We start from the raw sequence: 27,929 nt of genomic DNA on the forward strand, positions 1-27,929 counted from the left end.
ATTTGCTCTTTAATTAGCCTCCTCATTTAGGTTCATGGGCCTGTAGGAGTGCATGTGGCATTTATTATGGCGAACTTCGTACGTATATACTAGATGCAAGATGCGTTTCCAGAACATTCACATCATGATCCAAGAATTGAATAGTAATGAAAAGATATATATACACATCAAAAGAAAAGTATGCAGGTTAAAACTATGACGAGGCAATGCATTTAAATAACGCTCACATCGTTTAACTATTATTATTGTATTATTTTGACTTATTATATAATAATTAGTATAAGAAGTTAAGGCAATCTAAAATATAATTTTAATAAACTTATATTTTTTTTAATGTATAAATTTTAATTTATATTTTAAATTATATTATAATTTAGATATAAAAATTATTTTCAAATTAAAAAAAAAATTAAATAATAAGTTGAGCAGCAAGTGAAGTAGGGACAGCGTATGAAACCCCCACCCACATGGTGCGGGATGGGGGTGCCCCGCCGCGCAACATGAGGGTAGCACCCTTACAACACACGAGAACCGATTCTCACAATATTATTGTAGTGCTGGTACGCACTATATAATTCCACAAACTCTAGCTAGAATATCTAGAAGGACCAAAGGAAATAAAACTCTCAATCAAAGTAATTAAAATTAACTCAGATCACCTAGCTTTGATCAACGTCGAAATATATTATCTAACAAACACTTGTCATGCCCTATCTAGCTATACTAGTATGTAACTTTACAATCGATCAGTTAAATCGATCGATGTGCATGGCGTCCCCATGCTGATGATCAATGAGCATATATATATATATATATATATATATATATATATATGTATATCAATGCCTTTTTTGTACGGCATTTAGTATATATATGAGCATTTTATCATAGATGCTAAATATATATATATAGAACATAAAAACGACAAAACCTATACTTTTTGCGAATAAAACTTTCTAGTTCGAGCGTATAGAATTAACGCAAGAAAAGTTCCAAGCAAACAAAAAGAACCCCAGGTGATGAAAGTGATTCTGTAGCATTCCATCCCCATGCATTTCCCATCTTCATTTCCTTCCTTGTGGTAAAGCATGGCTGCCATGTAACCAAAGAGAAAGGATCCTATGGGTATATTTGCAACCACCACATTATGATTTACTGAGAAATTTTTTGTCCCGAAAAGCTCGGTGGTTGTGGATACGGCAATGGAAGTAATTGCCCCGCAACACACTCCTATGGCGGCAGTGCTCATGTGGAGTGACAGGTTGGAATTGTTGACAAGTAGGAAGAAAGCTCCTGCTGTTGGCGCCATTACTGCTACAATTGAGGCTTGTCTTGACATCGTATACCTAGTCCTGGACAAATCAAATCAAACTAATCAAAATTTACAACCATATACGTTACGTGTATTTATATCAAAGTTAATGTTGATCAAGGTCAGGTTCGCACTTGAATATATCAACCGGCCAACGCACATTTATGCACATTGTAGTACTTTTGTATTAAATACATGCAGGAGGTGCACCACCAAATGCCTTAAAGTACTGTTTTCTTTTTTTTCCCTAGACGGGGATTAAGACCTGCATATCCAACCTAGTTGATCTGCATATCCCATGCATGCCATATCATACTTTGGGCGGTTGGAAAAAATGCCTAATTAATTAATTGATGAAAAGTAAAGTTTCTGATGCATATATGCTATTAGGCCAAAGCTGGCCGACGTTGTTACTGTACTAGATATCAGATCTATATGAAAAATGGGTTACCTTGAGAAGTAGTAGTCAACAAAGGACGGCATGAGACGGCCGAAAAACCCAAACGAAGATGATAAAGAAACCAAAGAAGACGTCCCAGAATACCCACGGGACTCGGCTATTTGTCCCAAGTTGTTCAGAAACACCAGCCCCAACGTTGCACCGAATAAATAAACCAAGAAATATAACCAGAAATTCAATCTTTTCAGCATCTCCTTCACTCCAATCTCCTCTTTAATACCAATCTCAAGAACTTCACCCGCTTCCTCTCTGATCTCTTTTAACCGGCCATTCTCCATTTTTTCTGCATCACCACTCTCGTCACCAACTTCACCAACTTCCTTTCTGTCTTTTACCCAATCCTGATCCACTCGTTCTTCACCTTCACTCTCCTCTATAGTAAAATGAAACACTTTTCTTTTTTTCCTTTCTGCGTTTACATCGATTTTTCTTACTGATTCTATAATTTTCTCGGCAACTGGAACTACTAGTGGAGCCAATAAGAACACACCGATACCAATGGCATGGCTGGATGGCGATAATTTACCTGATATCGACTGCAAACTACTGATTACAGCATAGACCCCAGTTGCCATTGTTATCACAAACATTGTTATGATCCCAACTCCCATGTTTCTTGGCCTTCCAACATCAAGTTCTCTGGCTAGTGGTGCAGCTATAACACAAACTATCATAGGTAAGATGGAATTCAGAAGGAGATAGGCTTTAGCTCTTTCAATGGGGGAAGAAGAAAAGGCAGCATCTACAATATCTGTGTAAATCTTTGCACTTAGTCCTAGGTAGCTAGTCGTTAATCCCACCGCAACCTGGCGATAATCAGATGGGAAATTCCGAATGGCAACAACGTAACAAACAGTGTTGATCCAGCAAATACTATTTCCTGCCACAACCGTCAGCACAAAAATATGCCCATATGACAGAGAAGAAATTCGGTCCGTCAAGAAAAGATACTGCAACCCATAACCAAGCAACCCGAGAGAAGATCCAATAATGAGAACAAGCCAAAGGGGGAGATAAATAGTTGCAACGCCAGAAAACCAACCCAAGAGTTTTCCTGCATCTGAGGCAAAGGCAAGGTTGTTAAGTTGCAGCTGTGACATGGAAAGGAGATGCTTGAGCTGGGATGAATAAGCAGGGAAGTTGGAGTTTGTTCCATTGATGGACTGAAGCCATATGATGCCAACAAGGCTCAGCCATTGAAGAGTTCTCGAAGACATGGCAAGGAATATCGATCGAGGGGACTTGGAACTACTACTTGCCGGGATCGTTTGAGCCGCACCGCTATAATATATAAGATTTGAACTCGCCTGATTGTTAGGAATTGTGAAAGGGACATGTGTTGTGGGAAAGAGGGGAAAGCTGAACACGACACAATGTGGCTGTGCACGTAAAATGTACGTGGTCTTCTATCGACCACCACCTAAACCATTAATGGGATGGCTTGGAATTAAGGGAGAGACAAAAGAGTAGCTAGTGGGGGTTTAGGCGGTGGCCGTACTCTGAAACAAAATGTATCTGTTTCCCTCAAAACCTTGCCGTACGTGTGCACAGTGTGTTACGAAAGATTAACCAGTATATAATCTATATACAGTGTAAATACCAGAACAGAAAGCAATTACGACTACGTATGAAGAGAAATACATCATGAATTATGACGTACGGAATCAAATTCCTTTGACTTTTGCTTCATTTCTATATATATGCAGAATACTGCTCTGCAATTCCTTCGATATGTCATTGTCACGGACGATTTATTGCCTACGATTCTTATGAACGAAGAGAAAAGAAAAGTGATCTTGTGTGAGAGATCGATCGAACAATATTACCTTTGAACTTATAATAGCACTCAATATTTCCATATCGTTTAACTATACAAAATAATTACACAATCCGTACGTACGTGATCAAGAGGAGATCATCATGAGTCTGATGTAGTTAATTGGTTGTTGGATCATTGGGTGTTCATGTTTGGAAAGCGTTTGAGATTTGGTTAATTAGAGTTTTTACAAGTTTGTGAGGTATTGTTGTTTACAGGTGAAGGTTGGGCATATTTTCAGGGAATTATAAATCAGGTTGCTGGTTGTTTGGCTAAAGTTGATGCCTCTGGTCTTTCGCGAGAATGTGTGGATTTACGTAGCTAGCCTTCCTCGCAAGGCCAAAATTGATCCTCGAGTACTATGGTTAATAAGGATCTAATATATTTTACGTGCATGCAGTACTGAACAATGAATTTTGATATATAAAAAAAAGGGATGAAATTATATTTTTCGAGCTTTTTCTTTTTGAAAAATAAAAAATAAAGTTAAAATTTATACGAAAAAATTAATTTTTTAGTAATTAATTCTACTATTTTTTTTAAAAAAAATACATAACAGTTGCATAAATTATATCTAACATTTTTCAATAAATATAGACGACTTTTCAAAGTGACCCATTTGTGTGGATAGAATTATCTGGCCGGTATACACTTTTTTATTTTCTTTTACCAGAATTGAATCAGAAAATACAACAATTACGAGGAGCATGACAAGATCATCCGGTCCATTCACCTGTTATTGTGGTAATTGTACGTTTTACACCACACGGTTACGATGGCGTGAAATCATCGGTTTTAATAATGTTTGAAAAGAAAAGTAGGCCAAAATAAGAATACATAAGACAGGCATGGATGCGCATGCCCCAAACTTACCAAAAAGCATCTTATCGGATAAGGATGGATCACGTGCCTGCAGTCATTCATCCAGACTTTTCTACTCAGATCTTTATTCTTTGACTAGTGCTAGGCTGCCGCTAGTTAACACAAATTTATTTTTTTATTTTTTTATTCATATTATTTTTATCATATTTAAATATTCTTAAAAAATATAAAAATATATTAACAAACTAATAATTATTTCATTAACTATTAAAATAAAATAAAATAAAATATAGAAAATGTCTAAATTAGTTGTCAAAATAACATTTTTCTTATGCTTTTGAGTAGTGCTAGGATGCAGCCTAGCATTAACCACTAGACGTATAGTCTAACACAAATTCATCTTTTTTTTCTTTCTTTTTGCATTTTTTTATCACATTTAAATATTTTTAAAAAATATAAAAAAAAATCAATATACTAATAATTAATTCCTTAAAAACAATATTGATCATTCATCTTGACTTTTCTACTCAGATCTTTATATTGAACATCAGTCAATATATATAATTGAAGATAATAAAATATAAAATAGCTAATAACATTTTTCTTTATCAAATTAATTATTGGATAATAAAGTTTATAACAGCATACAGCTCATCCATGGAAGCTGTTCCTGCATTAATTAGTATTTCAATATTGAATATACCTATTTTTCTTGAGAGTCAGTACTGATCATTAACGTACCATATCATGTGAACGTTAGTAAGAATTACTTCTAACTAGGTTTCGTTTCTTTTCATAAATAATATGAAATAAAATGAATTGAGATAAAAATTAAAAATTAAATAAAGTATTATTAAAATATATTTTTAAATATTATTTTATTTTGAGATTTAAAAATATTAAATTATTTATTTTATTTTATGAAAAAATTTAAAAAAATTATAATAATTAAATAAAATAAATTAAAAAGTTTTGTACAAATAAACTAGGCTTAATGACATAAACTAATCTTGTACGTACGTACGCAGTGGAGTCTGTCACTCAAACCAACCATCAAACAGATTATGTGGAAAGCAAATTAACGATGCAGATCTATCCACACGTAATAATGCAGCTAATTATTGTCAATTGACACTTCCCGGCCACCCTACCCAATTAATTAAAGGCAATAGCTTGTCCAACTTAAAATCGGTGCCATTGAACTTCATTAATATAGCAAGTAGCTAGCTAGCTAGCTAGCTAGCAACAAATTAAAAGGCCCTAGCTGTTCCTCATGTCAACATATAATATATAATATCCATCTTACACACAAGATTTTCTCTACTATCAAAAAAAAAAAAAAAAATTTAACGACCTCAAATATTAACAGAGAAGTAATTAAATACGTGAAATTGGGTTTACATTCATTAAATATTTAACGTTGTCTTGAAAAACCGACACATTAATGATATGTTATAATATTCAGTTTATGTGTTTATTTTTCTCGCTTGTAATATCTCAATTGGTTATTTATTAATGATCTTGCAGGCAGGCTTGCTAGCTGCAACAAATGCAGATCATCGGTGGCCGTTACTGAGATTATCGTACTATCTTAGTTGAAGATGTGTTTGGATGTTGAACTGAATTGAGTTAAGTTGAGTTGAGTTGAATTGAATTAAGATGATAAAATATTATTATAATATTATTTATTATTATTATTATTATTTTGAGATTTGAAAAAATTGAATTGTTTATTATATTTTATGTTAGAATTTGAAAAAATTATAATAGTGAATTGAGATAAATTTAATTAACAAACAAAGCCTAAATATATGGCAGTACATATTAAATTAACCACTCATGTAGGTCCATTAATTATATTACTCTACATGATTAATGACAGTGATATAATAGAACCCATCGTCTTTCTCCTAGTTTATTTATTTATAGACATGAGCAGTTGAGCACATGCAGATCACTACCGATCTCATTAAATTATAATTTAATGCTTTAATTCTCCGTATTGTTTGGGTTGGGACAGCTATCAAATTAAAGGGACCACTTTGTACTGGTACGTAGTTGCATGCGGCAGGAATTAACTATAAACAGTGCATGCATGGAAGAGCAACTAGCTACCCCCAAATAAGTTTTTTTTATAAAACGGGATTATTTGATCCCCCAATACACAACTTTTAGCGCACTAATCTCATTTTGAAATACTTTTTGTTTGTTAAGAAGTTTTTTTTTTATGTCCTTTTCTTTTGTTTTTAGTATCATTTATTTTTCATATTTCTAAAATTTCTTTTGTTTTTTCAATAATTTTTTCATACTTGCACTTTTTTTTTTTTTTTTTTTTGTCATTAATAAAGTTTCAAGTTCTAATGATAATTTTTTTCACATCTCAATATACAAGAAGATTTCTTGATCTCTTTTTACAACTTTTCTTTAGGTATCGTTTGGATTTAAAAATGAGTTGAAATGAATTGAGATGAGTTGTAAATAGTAATGAAATTTGTGAGTTAAAATTGATAAATAGTAATAAATAGTAGTAAGATGAGTTGAGATGAGTTAAAATAAGTTATGATGGGTTGCGAATATAAACCGAACAGTCTTTTTCTTTGGTACCTGTGCAATAAGATACATTTTCAAGGAAAAAAAGCTATCTAGTAAAGACAATGTCATTTTTCCTAGGGGTGCTACCCACCCTATATGGGTGGGCAACTATCCCTCTGCACCCTACCCCCGCTAAGGTGAGGCAGTCCCCCCCCCCCCCCTCCCTCGTATAGTAATCTTTAGCCTCATCCGCTAGACGGGCAAATGACCATCTATAACTTTGCCCCTACGCGCCACCGTTAATCTAGATTCGCATATGGAGAAAGAGGCTGGAAGTGGGAGGAGGAGAAGAATAAGAAGAAGCAAGAGTAGAGGAGAGGCAGCTGAAGGAGAGATTCAAAATGAATTTATCGAATTTTAGGGTATTTTCTTGTTTTATAGGTGGGCAGGCGAGCGGGTGGATATTCATGTGGGTAGGATATCCACTCGCATCCCGTCCATTTTTTTTAATATTTCTACCCACCCAGTACGTACCATGCAGGTCGGACGAGACACATCGACGGGTTGGGGTACCATCTTCCACTAGCTTATTTTAATTGGTTTGGTTTTACCTGATCCCAATAAAAAATTATAGGTTTAACAGCTATCTTTTATAATATAGCTTTTCTATTTATCATCCTACACCATACACTAAACTTAATTTTATATTTTATATTTTTGTTTTATTCTTGCTAAACTAAACGAATTTTTGATCTACTCATCGTCTATACACTATATATTTGATAAGAGAAAATAAAAATAATAAAAAAATCATATGTTGTGTATAATATAAGAATGATGAGTAGAATTGTTCCTCTAGTCAGAAATTTATGCTTGTAGAAGTCTTGAAGACATCAGTATGAGCTTTTTAAAACATAAATGACCAAGAAAGTAAGAAAAGAAAAGAAAAACTTCAAAACCTTTTCTCACAAAACTGCGTTTAGATGCTGAAATGATCTTAGATGATCTGAATTTATTTGTAAATCATAGTATTTTGTGAGTCTCATTGACATGTATTTAAATGTAAATAAGTTAAAATATGTATTTAAATGTATAGAATAGATTGACATGTGTTCAACTTTTTATAGAAAATTAAAAAAATAAAAAATATCGTTAATGATTAGTTTGAGACGGATTGAAATGATTTTGACATCCAAACATATGTATCATACTCTCTACTTCTCTAGTTAAAATTGTTGGTTCTCAAATGATGGCCATGTGGAACTCACAAGTATTAGTGTGAATTCTAGGATTTGCAAAGAAAACACGGATCAACTATTTCTGTATTTCAGATGATCGATACATAACTGTTGCAAGAAAACTGATATATATTGGTAATAATTACATTTGATATTTTTTATTTTGTTGAAGAGAGACATCGGTCCGTAGTGTTTCTGTCACTCTTGGCCAACTTTGGAGGTTCTAAAGCCGATCTTGTAGCCTTAAAAATGTGAGTTTCGACATAAATTATATCGCTCTTGAGAAGAAGTATTGGAAATGTTTCCTTTAACTTTGTAAGAAAAAATAAAGAGTTTTGTTACTCATCATTCTCTCATATCATATATATTCCTTTTGTTTTATTTTTTTCAATTAATTTAATTTTTTTACTCAGTATCTATATACTACACATTTAGTAAGAAAAAAAAATAAAATGTATAATATATGAGATGATACATATAATTTTTCAAAAACAAAATGCAGAAGGCGTCGCGCCCCTAAATAATTATCACGTGCATGCCTTTTGTCAATAGTTAGCAGATAGTGGAGAGGGTGCTCTGTTCTGGGGCTCACGAACAGAGCATTTTCTACTCGAAGAGATCGTGATGAAGCTGCGAGAGCTGCGTGGGTTAGGGCTTGTTGGGAGTTGTGTTAAAAGTCTTAAAAAATGTTTAAATAGATTTAAAAATATTTTTAAAAAAATAATTAGATCGTTTGAATATTATATATTAAAATACTTTTTAATATCAAATAAGTTAAAACTTAAAGGTACGTTTAAGTAAAAATATCATTTTGATATTTGTCCTCAAATATACTTTCTGAATAATGCAAAAAGCAATTTGAATTTTAAAAAGATAATCAATAGATGAAAATATTTATACAACTTTCAAATAATTATAACTTTCAAACTTTTAAGAATACGATCATATTTTTTAAAAAGTCAAATAATCATAATTTCTACTTAAGAAATTATTTTTTTAATTTGTTTTCAAACAAATATAATATGTTTAAAAGTATTTTAGATATATAATTACTAAATAATAAATAACTTTTAATAATAAAATTTATTACTTCCTATAAACCGCTATATTTTCCATCAAAATACCAAACATACACGTAGAACCTGTACAAACGCTACCAACAATAGCTCACGGGGAAGAGGACTGTTGCGTAACTCAAACTGACTTTTAAATATGTTATATTTGTTTTGAAATAAATTTAAAAAATATTTTTAAATTTGAAATAATATAAAAGGCCTTTTAATTTTTTAAAGAGGTAATACTATCTATACTTATACTTTTATTTACATGATCATACATGCTGATCTGTCAACTGTTGAAAGTGATAAAATTTTAAAATTTAAAATATGATATTCGAATTAAAATATAAAATACTGATAAAATGAGACTGTTATTAAATAAAATAAGACTGGCGATTCTTCTAATTAACACAAAGAATTTATCATACCAGTAAAATAGGACATTAGTGGCGATATATACGTCGCCGGAAATAAAAATAGCCACAAATTCTATATTTTCTTGTAGTGTGTAATTATTTAAAAGTTATATCAATATGGATATTTTTATCTATTAACAATTTTTTTTAAAGTGTAATTACATTATGAAAAATTAAAAAAGTACGGTTGAGAAAAAATATCATTTCTATTTTTAATCTGATATTTTTTTAAAACGTACTTTTAACTTATTTTATGTTAAAATACTTTTAAAATTATTTAAATATATTTTAAGACTTTAGCGCAACTCAAACATGCCCAATAACCGGGCAGTGTTCCGATTATGAGCTAAATTCTCTCGCATATCTCATCTATTAATAATGACAAGGAAAATAAAGGAAATAAAGAAAACAGACCCAAAACTTTCCTTCAAGAAATTGTAGGCCATTCTCTCTTGGATTTTCTTGGTTACTTGACTTTAGAGCATTCACATTCAGATGAACAAAATTTTCTTCAAAGTTTAACTAAAAATCATCTCTTTCTAAACTTTTTAAAAAGTTTTACTTTTTATATCTCACTCCCGATCATTTCTCTATTATGTTAAGATAATCTTTATCTATTATTTATTTACTAATTTTTCTAATAATTTATTTGTACATCTTTTCATTTTTTTTATCTTTCCAAAAAAGAGTGGAAGAAAAGTTTTTAACTTATTTTTTCTTCACATTTTCAAAATTATTTAATTATTTTTTGTACCCATATTTTCGATTTTTCATCTGTAATGAGTTTTTTTAAAACTACTTATCTCTCCTAAACAATAATATTTTTAAAATCAGTGCTTTCATAGTAATAATATTTTAAAACAATCATATTTTCACATATGGTCAATTTTTTTTAAAAAAAGATTGGATCATATCAATAATAACATTTTTTTCAAATTTCAACTATAACAAATATAAACATGAGAAAAAGTATAGATGATTGGAATAATAATTTATTTTATTGGTTTGAATAAAATATTTGTAAAAAATAATTTAGGATGAAGAGGAGCTCTCCATATTTAGAGAACAAATGTTCAAATCACAAAACCTTCCCCTAAGATAGGTAGCCGGATTGAGAGATTTTTTTGTCAAAAAGTAATTTTTTTTTTTTTTTTTTACTAAAACTTAGAGAATTAGAAGCTTTCATCGAAGGTGGATGCTCGACCTAATTTGGATTCAAGAATCATTCCAACTTATTTCATCTCATATTATATAATCATTACAATTTTTTTAAATTTTTACGCAAAATATAATAAAAATTCAAAATTTTCAAATCTCAAAACAATAATAATATTAAAAAATAATATTCTAACAATATCTTATTTAACTTTCAACTTTAATCTAAAATCATCTCATCTCATCTCACTATCTAAACTTCACCAATCCATCTAATCGAGTTAATTATGTAAAGACTTGAACCAAGTATATTTTGGAAGATTGTGATTCACTTTTGTGGGTTTTATTTGGTGTTGGATACGCAATATTTTAAATTCTATTTCCGTAATCATTCCTATTTAAATATTGGAATGAAATATTTTGATATCAGTGCATTTCAAGATTAACTATATATTATATATAAATATTTATATGTATATATAAACTAACAACTAATAGAATAAATACATGTATATGTAAGTGTGTATCATGTATATATGTATATATATAGAAGAATTGAAGATTTATAAAATGAATATACGTTGAAACAAACTTGAGTTGAGATACAAAAAACAAAGGAAAAAAAAAAGAATAGAGAGATTATTAAAAATAATGATATTTAAATAAAAAGAATGATGAGACATATTTAAAATTACAAAAAAAATTATATAAATACATTTTAAATTCTAGAATTAATTAAATACTATCTATATTTAAAATTTATAAAAATGCCATCAAAGCATAAAAAAAATTACAAAAACAGTCTGGAATGCAATATGGCCTGAAATGTCAATTCCGGCCGAAATGATGGAAACAAATCGAAATGGACTAGAATTTGGAGTGAAATGGAACGAGAATGTATAGTGTATTAGATACTATACCAGAATGGAAAGAAATTTAAAACTTTGGTTGGAGGAGATAACAGTGTGAGCCCTTCTCTCAGAGGTAGAAGACCTTGTGGAAGCGACATCGAGCTTCTTGGTGAGTCGATTCGGGTCGCATTAAGGACTGATTTTGATAGAGAGATGCTTTCGTCTCATCCTATCTAATTTTATCCCATCTCAATATGCAAACATCACAAACATAAATATTTTTTAATTTTTAATTTTTAATTTTTTCATCTAATTATTATTTAATTATTATAATTCTTACAAACTTCAAAATAAAACACAAAAAATAATTTAACTTTTTCAAATCTCAAAATAAAAATTATATTAAAAAAATGATATTCAAACAATATTTTAATTTTATAATATTTTTAAAATATTATTTTTTCCTAAATTTCATAAAATATTATAAATCAAATTATTTATAACTCATCTCATCTCAACTCAAATATTTTATTACTATTCACAAACTTTCTCCAGTCATCCCATGAACTCACTATCGACCTCAATCGTCGTTAGGGCTGTAATCGAGCCGAGCTCGGCTTGACTCAAAATCTCCAGCTCAAGCTCGAGATTTTTTTTTATTTTGTGTTCGAGCTCAATTCGATAAGCTTAACTCTCAACTCGAGCTCGAATTGTTTATTTTTTTTTATTTTTTGAATAAGATTTAATACTTAATAAAATAAATAAATAAATAAAAATAAAAAATCTAATATTGAATTTATACAACTAACAAGTAGAACCTCTATTGAATTATAAAATTTAAAAAAAAATTAAATAATTAATATCTAACTAGTTGATATTTATCTAAAATAACAATATATTATATACGTGTATATATTATTAATATATACACTTAATATGATAGCATATATCTATTTCATATATAGTTTTTACATACTAGTATATGAAATTATTAAATTTTATCGACTAATTATATGCAAATTATAAAATATACCTATAAAATATATTCACTTTATAAACATAAGTAATTAGATTACATATTATATATTTAATTATAAAAATGGTATGCTTATATTATTAGTTAATACATATATATGTATATATACATAGGTGCATATATATATATATATATTTATCAATATATGAATGAATTTTGATCGATTTGAGTTGGGCCATAACGAGTCTTAGTCGAGTTGAGTTAAATTTTGTCGAGTATGTGTCACTTACAAATCGAGCGGGTATCTACTTTTATGAACGATTTTTTTTTTCACGAATCGAATTCGATTCGAGTTTAACCGAATGAGTACCGAGCCGATTATCAAATAGGCTGATTTATTTACAATCTTAAACGTCGTGAATCACTGCGAGTCGTGTAATAATTTTAAACCAACGACCCGTCAGACAAACGATGCTGTTTTGCATGGGAAGAACGACAACCGTTTGTTTCATTTAGCTCGTTGCACAAAATCCCATTCAAATATTCGCAGTGTCGGAAGAAGTAGGTCTCTGAGAGTCTGAAGTCTGAACATGGCGAGCATCGGCGAAAGCTCCAGTGCTCCGCCAAACTCCACGGACGACAAGCCGGTCATCGTTAGGGTTAAGCGCAAAGCTTCTCAGTCTCCCCTCGACGCTTTCTGTGAGTTAGGGTTTCCCTTCGACTTCTCAATTTCAATCTCTGTGGCCCTGGAATTTGGTTCATTTCTTTATAAACTTGCCGATAACAATTGAAACTAGGGTTTATGTATAATGGGGATGCTTGTGTAATATAGGGCTTGAAATCAATGAGAGGCCGCTGAAGCGTCCGTTATTGGATTTTGAGAATCTATCAATCTCCGATTCATCTGGGAAAGGTGCTTCCTTTACTCATTTACCGCTTGCATTCCGTTTCCCTTCAACTTATTTTTGTTCGGGATAAAGAAAACTATGTATTTCCCGATGCATTGTTATTTTCGAATTCAGTATTTACTTATAACAAAAATTTTCGAATTCAGTATTTTTCTTTTTGAAGCAATGGTTCCAAACGGAGTGTGGAAACTGCAAATATTTGGACACTAGTGAGGAGAATTTTCTAATTCGATCAAATCAAACTTTACAATAAGACATAATTTTTCTTGATCTTATATGTTCGTACCCCCGCGCGCGCGCATTAATATTTACGGCCGTAATTCTGAATTTTATTTTATTTTGTGTCAGAGGAATTAAAGACTCAGAAGGTTCTGCTACAGCATGTGGAGACAATAAGCAGCTCTGAGGCGATCATTGATGTTGTCCAGTCATTTGTGGTCAGTCTGGCAATTCCCGTATTGGTTTCTAGTTCTCTTCTTTTGCTATTCTGTTCATTTATGCATTTGACAGTGCAATATGTCGTGTAATTCTCATCGTTTCATGAACTTTTGAAAATAATTATGGCTGTCCTGATAATCCACTGTTTCTTTAGGAGCCTAGTTCTGCTGATGCATCTATAGGTAACACAAAGGGTGAGCAACGACGGCACACTTTTAAGAAGGAACATGTATGCTCTCTCTCCCCCGGACACAACACATTTCGCATGGCTGTTCGAACCACACTTTTAGCTCACTCAAATATGATTGAAGATAGAAGTTGCTTGTTTTTCTTTTTTTTTTTTCAAATATATTTTAACGCATTTTACTTCCAATCTATTGGTCAGGAAAGACAAGACCGGCTGTTGTCTAAAGCTAGACATGAACAGGAGGTATTTTTTTCATTAGAAAAATATAATTTTTCACGATTTACTTGCATAAAGTCCATTCATGTTTGTCAAATAAAATCTGAACGATACTTGATTATAGAACTATGTACCACATAGCTTTTTGTTTTTTAAGTTTTTATTTTCTGTATCACATCTCTGAGTACTATAAATGATATCTTTCTTTTTATTTCTCTTCATGTTAAATTTTCCTATGAATCATGTCTGCTCTTTCATGTCAAAACCGTGCATTTTAACTGCTTTTATATTTTATTTGTGGATCTTTATCAATTTGATTCTTATCACAACTTGCTTAGAGTCAGAGGCATCCCGGGACACAAAATAGTGATAAGACCTATTTTGACAAGAATTTCTAGTGGCTTTTTGTTCTGATGCTTCATTCTTTCCCCGTGCAAAGTTCATGTTATTATTTTCTTAATGCCAAAAATAGATTGTTGTGCTGAACATAAGCTGATGAGACTACAACTATGTTGAGTTCCATTTGAAACTGTAGAGCATCCAGTTTTCCTCGTTGAAAGTCAGAAAAGATGATGCATATGCAGCCTTCTTGAACCATATAATTTTCATTAGATAGAATATAAAGTTCTCAATGTTTTTGGCTTGGCTTGAGATTCACTTGGTGGAGGCTTGTTCAGATTATTTACAAAATCATGTCATAAACTGAATTCTGTTTAGATCTTGTTAATTTCTCAAGCCAAGCACTGGCAGAAAATTTGTTGACCTGTTTGGCTCTCAGTGCATAAAAATTACCAAGCTAAATGGTCAGATTGTGCTCATTGTAAATGAGGTCTTTTTGGAAATTGATTTTGTGAGAAATAAGAAAAGTTCTATTCGGTTTTGAGTCGTATTGTTTTCTAAAGTCAACTCTCAGCATCTCACTACCCTTTTGGTTTTAGTTTTAATACAAAACAAGTTTTTTTTTTTTTTAAAGTAAAAATATAATTCAAATAATTCAAAACAAGGTGGCTCTGAATGTATAGAGATCAGTTTTTTGAATTTTTCTCGTCTGGGCTTCTGCTACTGTCTTCAATTCAGCTAGTTTTAATGTGGTGTAGCAGAAACAGTGTGTTGCACAGGAAAGAGCTGTGTCCTTCCACAACTAATACCTAATGTAAATTATCACACCTTTTCTCTCATTAGAAAAACAAAGATAATCCTTCTATTACAATGATGATCAATGTATAGCAGGAAAATTATTGATCATGGAAAGGAAAGATATTGGCAAAGCAGGAAATAAATCAAATGGTTTGCAAAACAGGAAATAAATGAAATGTTCTGCTGTTCCTATAATTCAGCAATCAAAATGGTGCTAATGAGGAAGAGTAGCAATGAGGGAGATAGTTTCGCTGGTGCCTTGTTGGAGACCAAATCTTCCACTGCTTCGTTAAGTCTTTTAGAGAATGACCACAAGCAGTTGCTATGTTAATTTGTACTTGTGTCCTTCATCAATTCTCGCCCACTTAAAAGGGAACTCGTCTTCGAGTTATTGTTGGCGTACATACGTTCGTCCGAGGGACGATATTTGAACAAGTCTGCAACGTTAAAAGTGGATGGACATGTTTTCAGGGAGCCAATTATGTAGGCATTATCATTAATATCATTAATTTTTATCAGGATCTGGAAAGAACCATATTTCTTGTTTTGCAATTTTCTGTAAGTGCCAGTTGGAAAACGACCCTTGCATAGATAGACCATCACCAAGTCACCCTTTTGAAATATTTTGACTCGCCTGTGTTTGTCCGTGGTGATCTTTTATTTGCCATTAGCTTGCTCTAGGCTGCTGCGTACTTTTGATTGTACCTTCTGGATCCTTTTGGCCATGTTTTCAGTTGTTGTGCTTAGTCCAGGAAGTTTTGGGAGGGGAACCAAGTCAAGGGCATGCCTGAGAGGTTGGGTGTTGACAATTTCAAAAGGTGCCTTTCCTGTTGAACGGTTACACATGCTGTTGAAGGCAAACTCCACCCGTGGAAGGTTTAAGGGATGTTTGGGGAATGAAATGAGATGAGAATTCTGTGAATAATAGTGAAATGATTTGTGAATAGTAGTGAAATGATTTGAGTTAAGATGTTTTATTGAGTTTTGCAAAATTAGAGAAAAAGTTGAAAAAAATATTATAAAGTTAAAATATTGTTGGAATATTATTTTTGTTTTGGAATTTGAAAAATTTGTATTGTTTTTTGTGTTTTGTTTGGAAGTTTGAGATCGTTGTAAGATGAAAAAGTTAAAAATTTGAAATTGAAAAGTCATTGTATTTGAGTGATGTTTGGGAAAGAAATGATGAGAAATTTTGAGATGAGATGGTTTGTGTTCCTAAACAAGGGCTAAATCCCATTGCTTCGGTTTATCACTTGAAACACACCGAAGCATATCGCCTAATGTTTGGTTGGTCACCTCGGTTTGAGAAAGGTCCCAAACTTTTTCCACATAGGTAATGGACTTCTGAACACCATGTAAATGAACCTCTTTAAAAAAAAGATTAGCCACATTTGAGGCATCTGACGTCTTCTGACATGGAATGAAATGGGCCTTTTTAGAAAATCGATCAACAATTACGAAGATAGAATTCGCACCTTGAGTTTGTGGTAGTCCAAGCATAAAATCCATACACAAATCTTCCCAGATGTTCTTAGTATCCAGATGTTCTAGCAATGGTGTATATAGCCCGGTGTTTTGCGATTGACCCTTCCCTACCTAACACACAAGTCACCTTTGCACAAACTTACCCACATCAAGTTTTAGTTAGGGCCAAAAGTAACGTTCAGTAGACAAGGATATGGTTTTAACCCGTCTCACACGACCTCCTAACCCTCCCCCATGCAGCTTACATAGGATTTGTTCTCATAAGGATGTTTGGGGAATGCAAAGTTGGTTCCCACAAAAAAGGTATCCATCCCTCTTGGATATGGAAGTCGGAAACTGGTTTCCCCATCGAACACATGTTCCAAATTTCAGCAAAGTCCAAGTCGTCAGCATATAAGTCCTTAAGTTGTTCAAACCCAATGATTTTTGCTCACAATGTCACGAGCAATGATGTACGCCAGTTAAGGGTGTCGACCACCTTGTTCTGCTGTCCCAATTTATGCTTGAGTACCATGGTGAATTTTTGCATAAATCCGATCTAGCTTGCATGCATCCGACTTAAATTGCTCTGTGTGTTTATGAACTTCAAGGCATGGTGGTCACTATAGAGGGCAAACTCACGTTGGATCAAGTACTTTTCCCAATGTTTTAGAGATCTGATGACCGCATAAAACTCCAGTTCATATGTAGTCCATTTTTGTCAGGAGTCATTAAATTTTTCACTGAAAAACTTGATAGGCCGACCCCTCCTGAGAAAGGAAAGCACCAATGTTGATTATGGAAGCATCACACTCGACCTCAAAAAGTTTCTTGAAACTGGGTAGAGCAAGGACTGGCGCTATGGACAACTTTTCTTTAGTGATAGTAAAACTGATCTCCATGAAAGCTACGGGCTTGACTAATGGTGGTGGGTCTCAGCCACTCTTGAATGGCACGAACCTTTGCCTCGTCTACATGTATACCTTCAACACTCACCCCAAATCCGAGAAATAACAACTTGCTACTTAGAAAGGTGGTGTTCTTTAAGTTAACATATAATTTGTTGGCAAGCAAAAAGGGCAGAACCTCCCTTAGGTGTGACCCAAGTGATCAATCTCATTTTGGCTCTAAGAAGAATATTGCCGAAACAGACCACAACAAATTTGCCAATGAAAGGCTTAAGAACCTGGTGCATGACGCGCATGAAAGTGTTTGGTGTGTTTGAGAGGCCAAACAACATCACTAACCACTGGTATAAGCCTTCCTTAGTTTTGAATGTTGTTTCCACTCGTCTCTAGGCTGAATTCTAATTTGGTGATATCCACTTCACAAATCAATTTTTGAAAAGATGTTGGACCCTGTAATCATATCCAACATATCAGTCAATTGAGGAATGAGAAATCAGTATTTTACCGTGATTTGTTGATGGCGTGGCTGTCCACACACATCCTCCAACTCCCATCCTTCTTTGGTGAATAAAGATGGTACAACACACGGGCTCATACTTTCCTTGATTAAACCCTTATGGATGAGTTCTCCCGATTGGTTTTGCAGAATCTGGTGCTCATTGGGACTCGTGTGATAACGTGGAAGGTTCGGTAGGCTCGCTCTTGGGATCAAGTCTATGTGGTGCTAGACATCTTACATGTGGGATGAGTTCCTCAAATTCAGTTATGAGGTACTGCACTTGTGGAGGTATGTTAGGTACTTCAACAATTCCATCCTCTTTCACCACTAGTTTCCATACTTCCCCAGCTTCTTTTGCATCCTCCATGAATTGATCCTTGTTTACGGTTAGAAAGGTGTTCTATTCTGCATACATAGGTTTGGGGGTCTTGTCCCTTATGGGTACTAGCACTCTTTTTGGTCCATGCCACCAAAATGAATAAGCATTGTCATGTCCCTTGTAAGTGGCATCTACATTGAACTGCCACGATCGCACGAGCGGTATATGGCAAGCATCCATCTTGATGACATTGCATGTTGCTTAATCTTTGTAAAACTTCCCTATAGAGAAAGGAACATAACATAGGCTAGTTATCTGTGTCTCAACCCCCTTTCGAATCCAACTGATCTTGTAGGGATGTGGGTGTCTCTTTGTCTTTATCTCTAATGCAGCCACAAGGGCTCTTGATACAATATTCTCGCAGCTGCCGCCATCTATTATTAGATTACACACTTTATTGTTGGAGGGATGCTACTCATTATCTCACACCACATACCTTACATATTTAAAAAAAATATTTTATTTTATTTTATTTTATTCTTATTAAACTAATTCAGTTGTTCTACTCATCATCCATACACTACATACTTATTATAGGAAAAAAGAAAAAAAATTAAAAGATATGTGGTGTGTGGGGTGATAAGTAGAATTATTTTTATTGCTGATAGTGTAGCAGGTCTTGAACATAGAGTGCCTTTGGGTCTTGTCCTCAAGCTTTGGTGCGAGCAACACTCGTTGGATGACATAGTTTACTAGTTCCCCTTCATCACCCTCTACAAGTTCCTCGGCCTCTTCATCCTCACTGTCTTCCTCCTCTTTCGGGTCCTTTTCTTCTCCTTCAATTACATGGACTGACTGACGAGTGGAACACTCATTGGAGCGATGCCCTGGTTGATTGCACTGAAAAAACACTTCCTCGACATGGGTCTAATGTATGGGTTATTGCTACCACTCCCTGATTGCGACGTTGAAATAGTTGGTGCCTTCAGGTTTTGATTACTTCTACTTCCATTTTGTAGCGTTAGATGAGGGTGGTTGCGAATTATTGGGCCATGAGTGCTGACCACCTTGGTTTGTTGGGTAAAAGTTGATGTACTTGGTGGTGGTTGAGCTAGTTACATCTCAATTTTCATGGCTAAGTTGATAACCTCAGACAGAGTCCAAACGGTATGCAACGAGACCTTGTCCTGGATGGCACGGCATAAGCCTCCCATGCACCTTACAATTTTCTAACCCTCGGTCTCGGAGAGGTTATATCGAGAATTCAGTCGATAGGATTATTCTGTGTACTCATTGACAATCCTCATCCCCTGTTTGCAATTTTGATATTGCTGGTACATGATTTGTTCGTAATCTGGAGGGAGAAATCTAGCCCTCATCAATTGATTCAATTTATCAATTGTTTCATTTTCGGCCATGCACGTACTGGTTTGTGCCTTGTCTCCTTCTATTGTTCTGCGTCTGCTCCCACCAAGCTGATGCGCCCTACGTAATTTATAAGCCACTAGTTTCACTTGTTGCGCCTTTGGGATTTGCATATAATCGAAGAGATTTTCCACTTCTAGTAGCCAATCGAGAAAACTCTCGACATGGAGGTGGCCGTTAAAACACGGTAGATCAATTTTAATTCTAAAGTTGTTATTGTTGTCTGGGGCCCTCTTGTTACCTAGGTCTTCTCCAATGTAGCCTTCAAGTTCTTCATCACTAGATGAACCATCATGTGTTTGGTTTCTTTGCCATGGTATGAAACCACGACCTCCACCTGGGCGGTCTCAATCTCCTCCATTATCTCGATTCCTGTAACCACCAACATGGACATCAGTGATGGCTCTTTGGATTTCCTGCAGCATGCGTTCAATCCCTTCAAATTGTGGCTGGTTTTAATGATTTTGTGAATGGATGGCTGCCCATATGGCTTGTACTCCACGATCTTCACCTTGGGAGTGGTTGCCGTCGTCGCTTGCCATTGAGCCAGGCAGAATCTTGCTTTGATCCCAAATTGGCGCAGCGGAAACAGTGTTGCACAGGAAAGAGCTGTGTCCTTCCACAACTAATACCAAATGTAAATGATCACATCTTTTCTCTTATTAGAAAAACAAAGATAATCCTTCTATTACAATGATGATCAATATATAGCAGGAAAATTATTGATCATAGAAAGGAAAGATATCGGCAAAACACGAAATAAATCAAATGGTTTGCAAAACAGGAAATAAATGAAATGGTCTGCTGTCCCTATAATTCAGCAATCAAAATGGTGCTAATAATGGTAGAGTAGCAATGAGGGAGATAGTTTTGCTGGTGCCTTGCTGGAGACCAAATCTTCCACTGCATTGTAAAATTTTCTAGAGAATAACCACAAGCAGCTGCTATGTTAATTTGTACTTGTGTCCTTCTCTAGCTCCTGACTTGTAACTAGGTGTTCTCTTTCCTATTCTTCCTGTGTACTTGGGCTACGCCTATTTACTTGATTCTATAAAATTTTATTTACTTATAAAAAAAAGATTTTTTTTATATGGCTCAATTTGGTAAAAAATTGTAATCTAATGTGTGTTCTGTGAACTTACTCTTGCTCAATTCCTTTTCTAGCACAACTGTCTTTCAAACTATTTCTTCTTTTAGGTCTTAGCAAAAAATGCTCGCTTTGAACAAGTATGGAGAAGCAGAAGAGGAAACAAAGAGGCAATGCATGATAAAGCATTAGATGGAATGTGTCGGTTTTATGATGTTGTCCGTGTTGATGGTGAGGAAAGATCCAATAAGGTGGAACTGGAGGAGTAAGTTTCATGATCACAAAATTCCTTTTTCACGTCACATTTGCAACATCTTTGCTGTGCATGATATGATTATCCTTTAATCTTCTTTCAGGGACATGTCTTTGGAGGATCGTAAGCTTTTGTCTAGTTATCTGCCCCTCCTAAGGGAGTTCATTCCATCGGCCGCTTCACAGATTGAATCTGACTTGCATGCTTGCATGTCAAATCAAGGTCGTTTCAGTAACAATATCATGCACTTTATAGATGCCTCTCTATTCTCTACCTTCAGCATTAATTTCTGACTTTGGTTTTAATCTGATTTTCAAGTTGATGAAAAAAATAGAATAAGTTGTTATCATTTCACCATACATGCCTCTCTACCTTCCGAAAGAATGAAATGAATATTATGTACCGTAATAAGAGCTCTTGATTATTATTTCGTTTTTCTTAATCCTTGAACCACTTGTAAATTTGTAATTGTTATTATTTGGTTATTGCACTTTAATGAATCCTTACTCTGTGTTACACATAATCTACAGATGATTACGAATATGACTTTTACACAGTAAGGGATGACATGGACATAGTGAAGGAAGATGCTTCAAACCCATTTCCTCTGTAAGTATCAAATATTCTTGATTTGTTAGTTGCACTTATTTTCTTTCTTCCATGGTTGATATATATATATCTTTGTTCCAGTGTGCAAGTTGATGAAGAGGATTTTTACGATGGGCCCGACGAATCAGATTACGAGACAGACGATTCAAATGGTAAGTCAAAATTTTCTTCCTTCTTTATCTTTCTCCTTGAATTCAAAATGCTTTAATTTACTCTTCTGTTGTTCTTTTTGGTTATTCACAGCTGAAGATAATCCTTTAAATGATTATCCAGATGAGATATCTGAAGGGGAGGAGGAGGAAGTAGAAGCGGATAGTGAAGCCTCCGAGAATGAGTCAGAAGAATGTGAAAGTGAGAGTGGAAGTACTACTTCTTTAGAATCTGATGAATTAGACCACCGTGGCATATCAGATGATGCAGAACTATTATGCGACAAGGAGATTTACGATCGCGATGATTTGGAATGTGATGGTGATGATGATGATAATGAGGATGGTCATGATGGTGAAGATTGGAGATGGTCTTATCGATGAGCATTGCACACCAGCTTTTATGAATACCCAATCCTGAAGTATTAGCACACAGTTGTTAGGAAGGTTGTATAATGAATTGTTGGGTTTATGAACATATTAGCTTTTTGTAGTATACTTTTAACATGCGCCTAGTAATATCAGTGGTATTATGGACATCGTCCAATTCGTTCATTAAAGAATTTTCGTCCTCCCCACGAATCATTGTGTTTTCTATCAAACTTTTCAGAATTTAGAGTATAAAAAATTCCTAATATGTCTCTAATTATACATCTTTGATGTCTAATCTATGAGATTGTGTTCTAAAGGACTGAAAATAGATGTTTTTGGAGTATATTATAGTTGGAGTGGTTGGTAGCTCGTGCGCATGTGATTTTTATATGAACGAGACGCCAACTTCATTCATTTGAAAAGGGATTAAATATAAATTTGGTTGATTGGCTTGTTTTGAAGTTAGTTTGTTTCATCTGGCTTTTAAGTAAAGTTGTTATTTTCTGTAATTACAAAAAAAAAAAAATTATTTATATAATTTTATAACACGAAGTTCTGCACTCTCATTGAAAAATGTAACAAATTTAAAACTTCGAAATAAAGTTTATTTTTTTAATAAATATTCAGGTCGGTCATTATGTTATCTGGATAGTGATAGGTTATTATTATCTTATTATTTATTTACTACTTATGATGTATTTACAGTTTTTTAGTTTTTTATCATTTTCTTTTAAATATTTTTTAACATTCTTAATCATTAAGAAAAAAAAATTTTAAAAATTTTAATTTTACTAATAGTCACTTCCTTAACTATTAATTATTAAGTAAAATAAAAAATTAAAAAAATTAAATACAAAAAAAATAATAAATAGACAGTAGAAAGATAATAATCCTATAATTTTTAATGCATAGTGAATCCTCATGGTTAAATTCTGTCACACGTGTAAATAACATAAAATTTCAATTTCAACAGAAATTAATTTTTTAATAATTATTATTATTATTTTTTTAAAGTGACTATATATACTTCACTACGGTAAGTAACTGAATGAATCATAACGTAAATTACATCAATAAATTTTGTATTTAAAAGAACTAAAAAATGGTGCAAATGCCATTGTGACACGTTATTTGTAAGCAGCAGAAGAAGCCAAATGGGAAAGTTGAAACACCTAGCAGCAGAAGTATCTGTTACAATCCACGTGATCAGTCACTCGATATATCCTAGCAACGTGCACGACTTGAACATCTCAGACGCTCTCTGTCTCCTCTTTTGCAGTAGCACTGAAGAAGAAAAAGATGCAGAGGATCTTCCAAAGCACACTATCTCAAAGAAAATTCTGGCTGCGGCGGCCTCGCTGCCTCTCCCAGCTAGCCCATAACCATACCCAAAACACACTCGAAGAAGAAGATGATTTTCTCGTGCCCAAAATACCCCATTTCGACTACATTCCTCCCCCTTACACGGGCCCATCTGCATCTGAGATCTTGGAGAAGCGCAAGGAGTACCTCAGCCCTTCTATATTGCACTTATACAAGAACCCGGCAAGTTTTTTTATATAGACAAATATCTCGACACCTCATTCATTCATTTCTATATTCTTTTATCTTTATCGGATATGTAGAAACCAATGCAAAATCTTACCTTTTTTCGAGTCTTAAACAAATGGGTGATCTTGAGTGCGAATGATATTTGGTAGTGACAAAGTTTGTATCTTGTTTTACAGTTAAATTTGGTAGATGGGAAAATGCAGTATTTGTATGACGAAAATGGCCGTAGATATTTGGATGCCTTCGGTGGGATAGCCACTGTCTGTTGCGGGCACTGTCACCCGGATGTGGTGGAAGCAATTGTTAACCAGACAAGGCGCTTGCAGCACTCTACAGTTCTGTATGTGCATCATGCCATTGCAGACTTTGCGGAGGCTCTGGCGGTTAAGCTGCCCGGAGATCTCAAGGTAACTAGTTGGTCCAATTTTTATGTCTGTTCTTATTTGCGCTGTGGTTTGATATGCACTTTGGAGTTTGGATGACCATTCAGGTTGTTTTCTTCACAAATTCCGGGACTGAAGCGAATGAGCTGGCTTTAATGATGGCACGGTTGTATACGGGCTTCCATGATATCGTTTCGCTCAGAAATGGGTATCATGGGAATGCGGCTGGGACAATGGGGGTCACTGCTCAATCTAATTTCAAGTTTAATGTTGTTCAGGTATATTTTCACAATTGGATGAGTCCTGATTTTTACTGATTTCTCTTGTTATATTGGTGTAAAATGTACGTTGTAGCCTATAAACCTGATTTTCACAATCATTAGACTCCATTATGTTTATGCCAACAGACTGGAGTTCATCACGCCCTGAATCCTGACCAGTATCGAGGTGTCTTTGGTTCAGATGGAGTGAAATATGCTAGAGATGTTCAAGACATCATTGACTATGGAACTTGTGGTCGCGTGGCTGGCTTTATTGCCGAAGCCATACAGGTAATGGTGCAGATAAACCAATACCAGATGCAATAAGCACACATACAGACACATAAACATGCTTAAGTGGGATTCTAAGTGATAGATGATTGTTCATTTCTAAGTGATGTTTCCATGCTTGACAGGGAGTAGGTGGAATTATGGAGTTGGCTCCAGGTTATCTGCCAGCCGTCTATAATTGCATTAGAAAAGCAGGGGGCCTTTGTATAGCTGATGAGGTTCAGTCAGGGTTTGCTCGTATAGGCAGTCATTTCTGGGGTTTCGAAGCACATGATGTTGTGCCTGATATTGTGACCATGGCAAAGGTAGTTCCTCCTTACCACCATTTGCATTTCCTCCCTCTCCAGTGCTTTGGGAGTAAATGGAAGCCCCCAAGTATAGCATGTTTCTTGTGATATTGCCTGACAATTTTTATGATGTAGAAAGTATTTACGCTGCATATACGAATGAGTACCAGATAAAATTGTTATGTTGTGAGGTACTTCAATATAGTAATGTGGAAGAGAGACGTCTAAGGAAACCTAAACTTATCTTCGGCAAATTGTACCATTCATACAGTTCAGATCATGATTAAAGAATGTGTGTGACTCTTTGCCATTATCAACATATTATACCGCCTGATTCTGCTACATGCAATTATTAGCCAATCATGCAATTGCTCAAAGTAAAGATCTATTAAACATGGGATGGGAGAAAATAAACCCAGTTTGTGTCACATGATCACATTGCTTGTTTAGTTCTTCCCCATTGTTCTTCTTGCATAGGGCCAATTGTTTGTTTGCACAAAGTATAGAAACAATAAATTACTTGTAAAAAAAAAGTATAGAAACAATAATGTAACTTAAAGGAAAACCAACTTCACACTGCTTTCATCTACCGTAAAATATTTTAGAATTATACATCATATTCTTGGACTTTCTTTAGATGAGCCATTTGTGATTCCCTGTGAAAATTTTAAATGCACTTCAAATGCTGGGTGTGCAATGCTTATTGGTTTTAGAAGTTGAGCCTCCACCTATTATGGAATTGGAAATGGCATCGCCACTGGTGCAGTGCTTATTAGTTTAAATGGCATTTGTGGTTGACGGACAATTATATGCACTGTAAATTATGGTTGTGCAATGTGGATTGGTTTAAAAAATTTAGTCTTCTCCTTTTATGGTTTCTTCAGGGAATTGGAAATGGCATTCCCATTGGTGCAGTGGTGACAACTCCTGAGATTGCAAAGGTCTTGACGGGCCGCACTTATTTCAACACCTTTGGGGGAAACCCTGCCTGTACTGCTGGTGCTCTAGCTGTTCTGAAAGTAATTGAGAAGGAAAAGCTCCAGGAGAATGCATTTGTTGTGGGGTCACATCTTAAAGAGTGTCTTACTTCCCTTAAGGAAAAGCATGAAAGTATGGTTCTCTTCCATTTGTTTTAAAGACTATCTCAAAAATTCTTTACTGGATGATCTTTACAGCCAGATCTTATTTAACGGTGCACAAAGCTGTTAATAATTTAGGGTGCACGTAGCGACTTTTCCTTATTTAAAATGCACATTGCAAAAGAGCTGGTAGTTATGGGGCATAAAATAGGACTCAAAAATATGTTTGAGATTGGAAAACCCATGGTACAATTAATAAGACCTCTTTACTTTTGTGTCTGCAGTTATTGGGGATGTGAGGGGAAGAGGTTTGATGCTTGGAGTTGAACTTGTAACCGATCACCAGTTAAAAACTCCAGCTAAGGCTGAAATCTTGCATATTATGGAACAAATGAGAGGTTTGTGTGCGCATGCATGCCGGTATGCTTTGTCTATATATGCACACATAATTTGTACCTAATGAATTTTTACATGGATGTTTCAGAATTGGGAGTGCTAATAGGAAAGGGTGGCTTTCATGGAAATGTTTTTAGGATTACACCCCCCCTCTGCTTCACCAAGGAAGATGCTGGTAGGTCTTCTTCTTTCAATTTCCCAGTTTTTCCATTCCAACTAATTGACTCTATCTTCGTCTTCTTCTTTCATTTACCCCTTTTTTCTAATTCAAGCAATTGTCTCTCTATGAATGTAGATTTTCTTGTGGGTGCAATGGACTACACTATGTCAAAGATGTGAGGCAAACAACAATCAGGCGGCTAGGGTGATTATGCATTGGTTCCAACTCTCGGTTGACCATAAGTGTAATGGTTTGTTTTTAGTATATCTACGTCTTCTGGAAATAAGTTGTTCATGCATTTACTGGTTTCAATGAAATAAAGGCTAGTGTTGCTGGAAGAGGATGAGACACCACCTCGTTGTCTCTCTTCTTTTGCTGCCGGGACTTTTCTCACCATTCAAAATCAAGTGTCAAATTTCATTTCAGTAAGAGCAATGCTCAGCCCATGCAACAATTGTTTTGATTAAAGGAAAGTTATCACCTGTATGCGGACAAACTGAGCACAGTACTGAGACCCAACCATATTTTAATTTGAAAAATGCTTAATGCAGTCGGGCTGCATAACTGCGGGGGAGTCGTTGCCCCCATGGAAATGAAACAATTCGTTTAATATAGTGACAAAATGATGTGTTTCACATTTGCCTTCTCTTCTACCGTCTTCTTCAACGAAATCGAGTTACTTCTTCAAACCAACTCTTCAGTCTCTTTAGTATCCTTCCCTTCATCTTCCCACGAAAATTGAACCTTCAGCTCTCCAGTCTCCCTCCCTTTGTCTTCTCTACGAAATTGAAGAGCTCACATGAATTGCAATTTTTTGAAGAGTTTTCAAATTGTAATTTTCCACATAGAAAGAGGTTCGATCTCGATCAAAAATAAAGATCATATCGTTCCTCTCCTTTTTGAACTAATTTTCTT

General features: G+C 34.3%; 3 protein-coding genes across 3 annotated transcripts; 2 read left to right on the plus strand and 1 right to left on the minus strand.

Annotated features, from left to right (window-relative positions):
* Window positions 1-830: 830 nt before the first annotated feature.
* Window positions 831-3,127, minus strand: LOC121238941 (protein NUCLEAR FUSION DEFECTIVE 4). The gene is made up of 2 exons (XM_041136045.1): window positions 1,764-3,127; window positions 831-1,352 (listed from the first exon to the last, which is right to left on the minus strand). The coding sequence occupies exons 1-2, from the start codon at window positions 2,987-2,989 to the stop codon at window positions 932-934; spliced, it is 1,647 nt and encodes a 548-aa protein (XP_040991979.1). The 5' UTR covers window positions 2,990-3,127; the 3' UTR covers window positions 831-931.
* Window positions 3,128-13,164: 10,037 nt separating this feature from the next.
* LOC121238951 (RNA-directed DNA methylation 4) lies at window positions 13,165-22,774 on the plus strand. The gene is made up of 10 exons (XM_041136056.1): window positions 13,165-13,335; window positions 13,469-13,549; window positions 13,893-13,981; window positions 14,137-14,211; window positions 14,368-14,412; window positions 21,335-21,489; window positions 21,581-21,699; window positions 22,008-22,086; window positions 22,168-22,238; window positions 22,330-22,774. Exons 1-10 carry the CDS (start codon window positions 13,227-13,229, stop codon window positions 22,617-22,619), a joined length of 1,113 nt encoding a protein of 370 aa, XP_040991990.1. The 5' UTR covers window positions 13,165-13,226; the 3' UTR covers window positions 22,620-22,774.
* Window positions 22,775-23,820: 1,046 nt separating this feature from the next.
* On the plus strand, window positions 23,821-27,410 carry LOC121238923 (alanine--glyoxylate aminotransferase 2 homolog 2, mitochondrial-like). The gene is made up of 9 exons (XM_041136024.1): window positions 23,821-24,152; window positions 24,335-24,565; window positions 24,649-24,819; window positions 24,949-25,092; window positions 25,218-25,397; window positions 26,264-26,489; window positions 26,743-26,856; window positions 26,943-27,029; window positions 27,150-27,410. Exons 1-9 carry the CDS (start codon window positions 23,907-23,909, stop codon window positions 27,191-27,193), a joined length of 1,443 nt encoding a protein of 480 aa, XP_040991958.1. The 5' UTR covers window positions 23,821-23,906; the 3' UTR covers window positions 27,194-27,410.
* Window positions 27,411-27,929: the final 519 nt, after the last annotated feature.

This window comes from Juglans microcarpa x Juglans regia, chromosome 7D, assembly GCF_004785595.1.
Source record: "Juglans microcarpa x Juglans regia isolate MS1-56 chromosome 7D, Jm3101_v1.0, whole genome shotgun sequence".
In the NCBI taxonomy this organism is placed as follows: Eukaryota; Viridiplantae; Streptophyta; class Magnoliopsida; order Fagales; family Juglandaceae; genus Juglans; species Juglans microcarpa x Juglans regia.

Excerpts from the sequence above, each read along its gene's own strand:
- LOC121238941 (XM_041136045.1), bottom strand. The coding sequence starts at position 2,989 with ATGTCTTCGAGAACTCTTCAATGGCTGAGCCTTGTTGGCATCATATGG. Across the intron at positions 1,353-1,763 it reads GTTGACTACTACTTCTCAAG|GACTAGGTATACGATGTCAA; the intron begins GTAACCCATTTT and ends TGATTTGTCCAG.
- LOC121238951 (XM_041136056.1), top strand. The coding sequence starts at position 13,227 with ATGGCGAGCATCGGCGAAAGCTCCAGTGCTCCGCCAAACTCCACGGAC. Across the intron at positions 13,336-13,468 it reads GTCTCCCCTCGACGCTTTCT|GGCTTGAAATCAATGAGAGG; the intron begins GTGAGTTAGGGT and ends TGTGTAATATAG. Across the intron at positions 14,413-21,334 it reads AAGCTAGACATGAACAGGAG|GTCTTAGCAAAAAATGCTCG; the intron begins GTATTTTTTTCA and ends TTCTTCTTTTAG.
- LOC121238923 (XM_041136024.1), top strand. The coding sequence starts at position 23,907 with ATGCAGAGGATCTTCCAAAGCACACTATCTCAAAGAAAATTCTGGCTG. Across the intron at positions 24,566-24,648 it reads AGCTGCCCGGAGATCTCAAG|GTTGTTTTCTTCACAAATTC; the intron begins GTAACTAGTTGG and ends ATGACCATTCAG. Across the intron at positions 24,820-24,948 it reads TCAAGTTTAATGTTGTTCAG|ACTGGAGTTCATCACGCCCT; the intron begins GTATATTTTCAC and ends TTATGCCAACAG.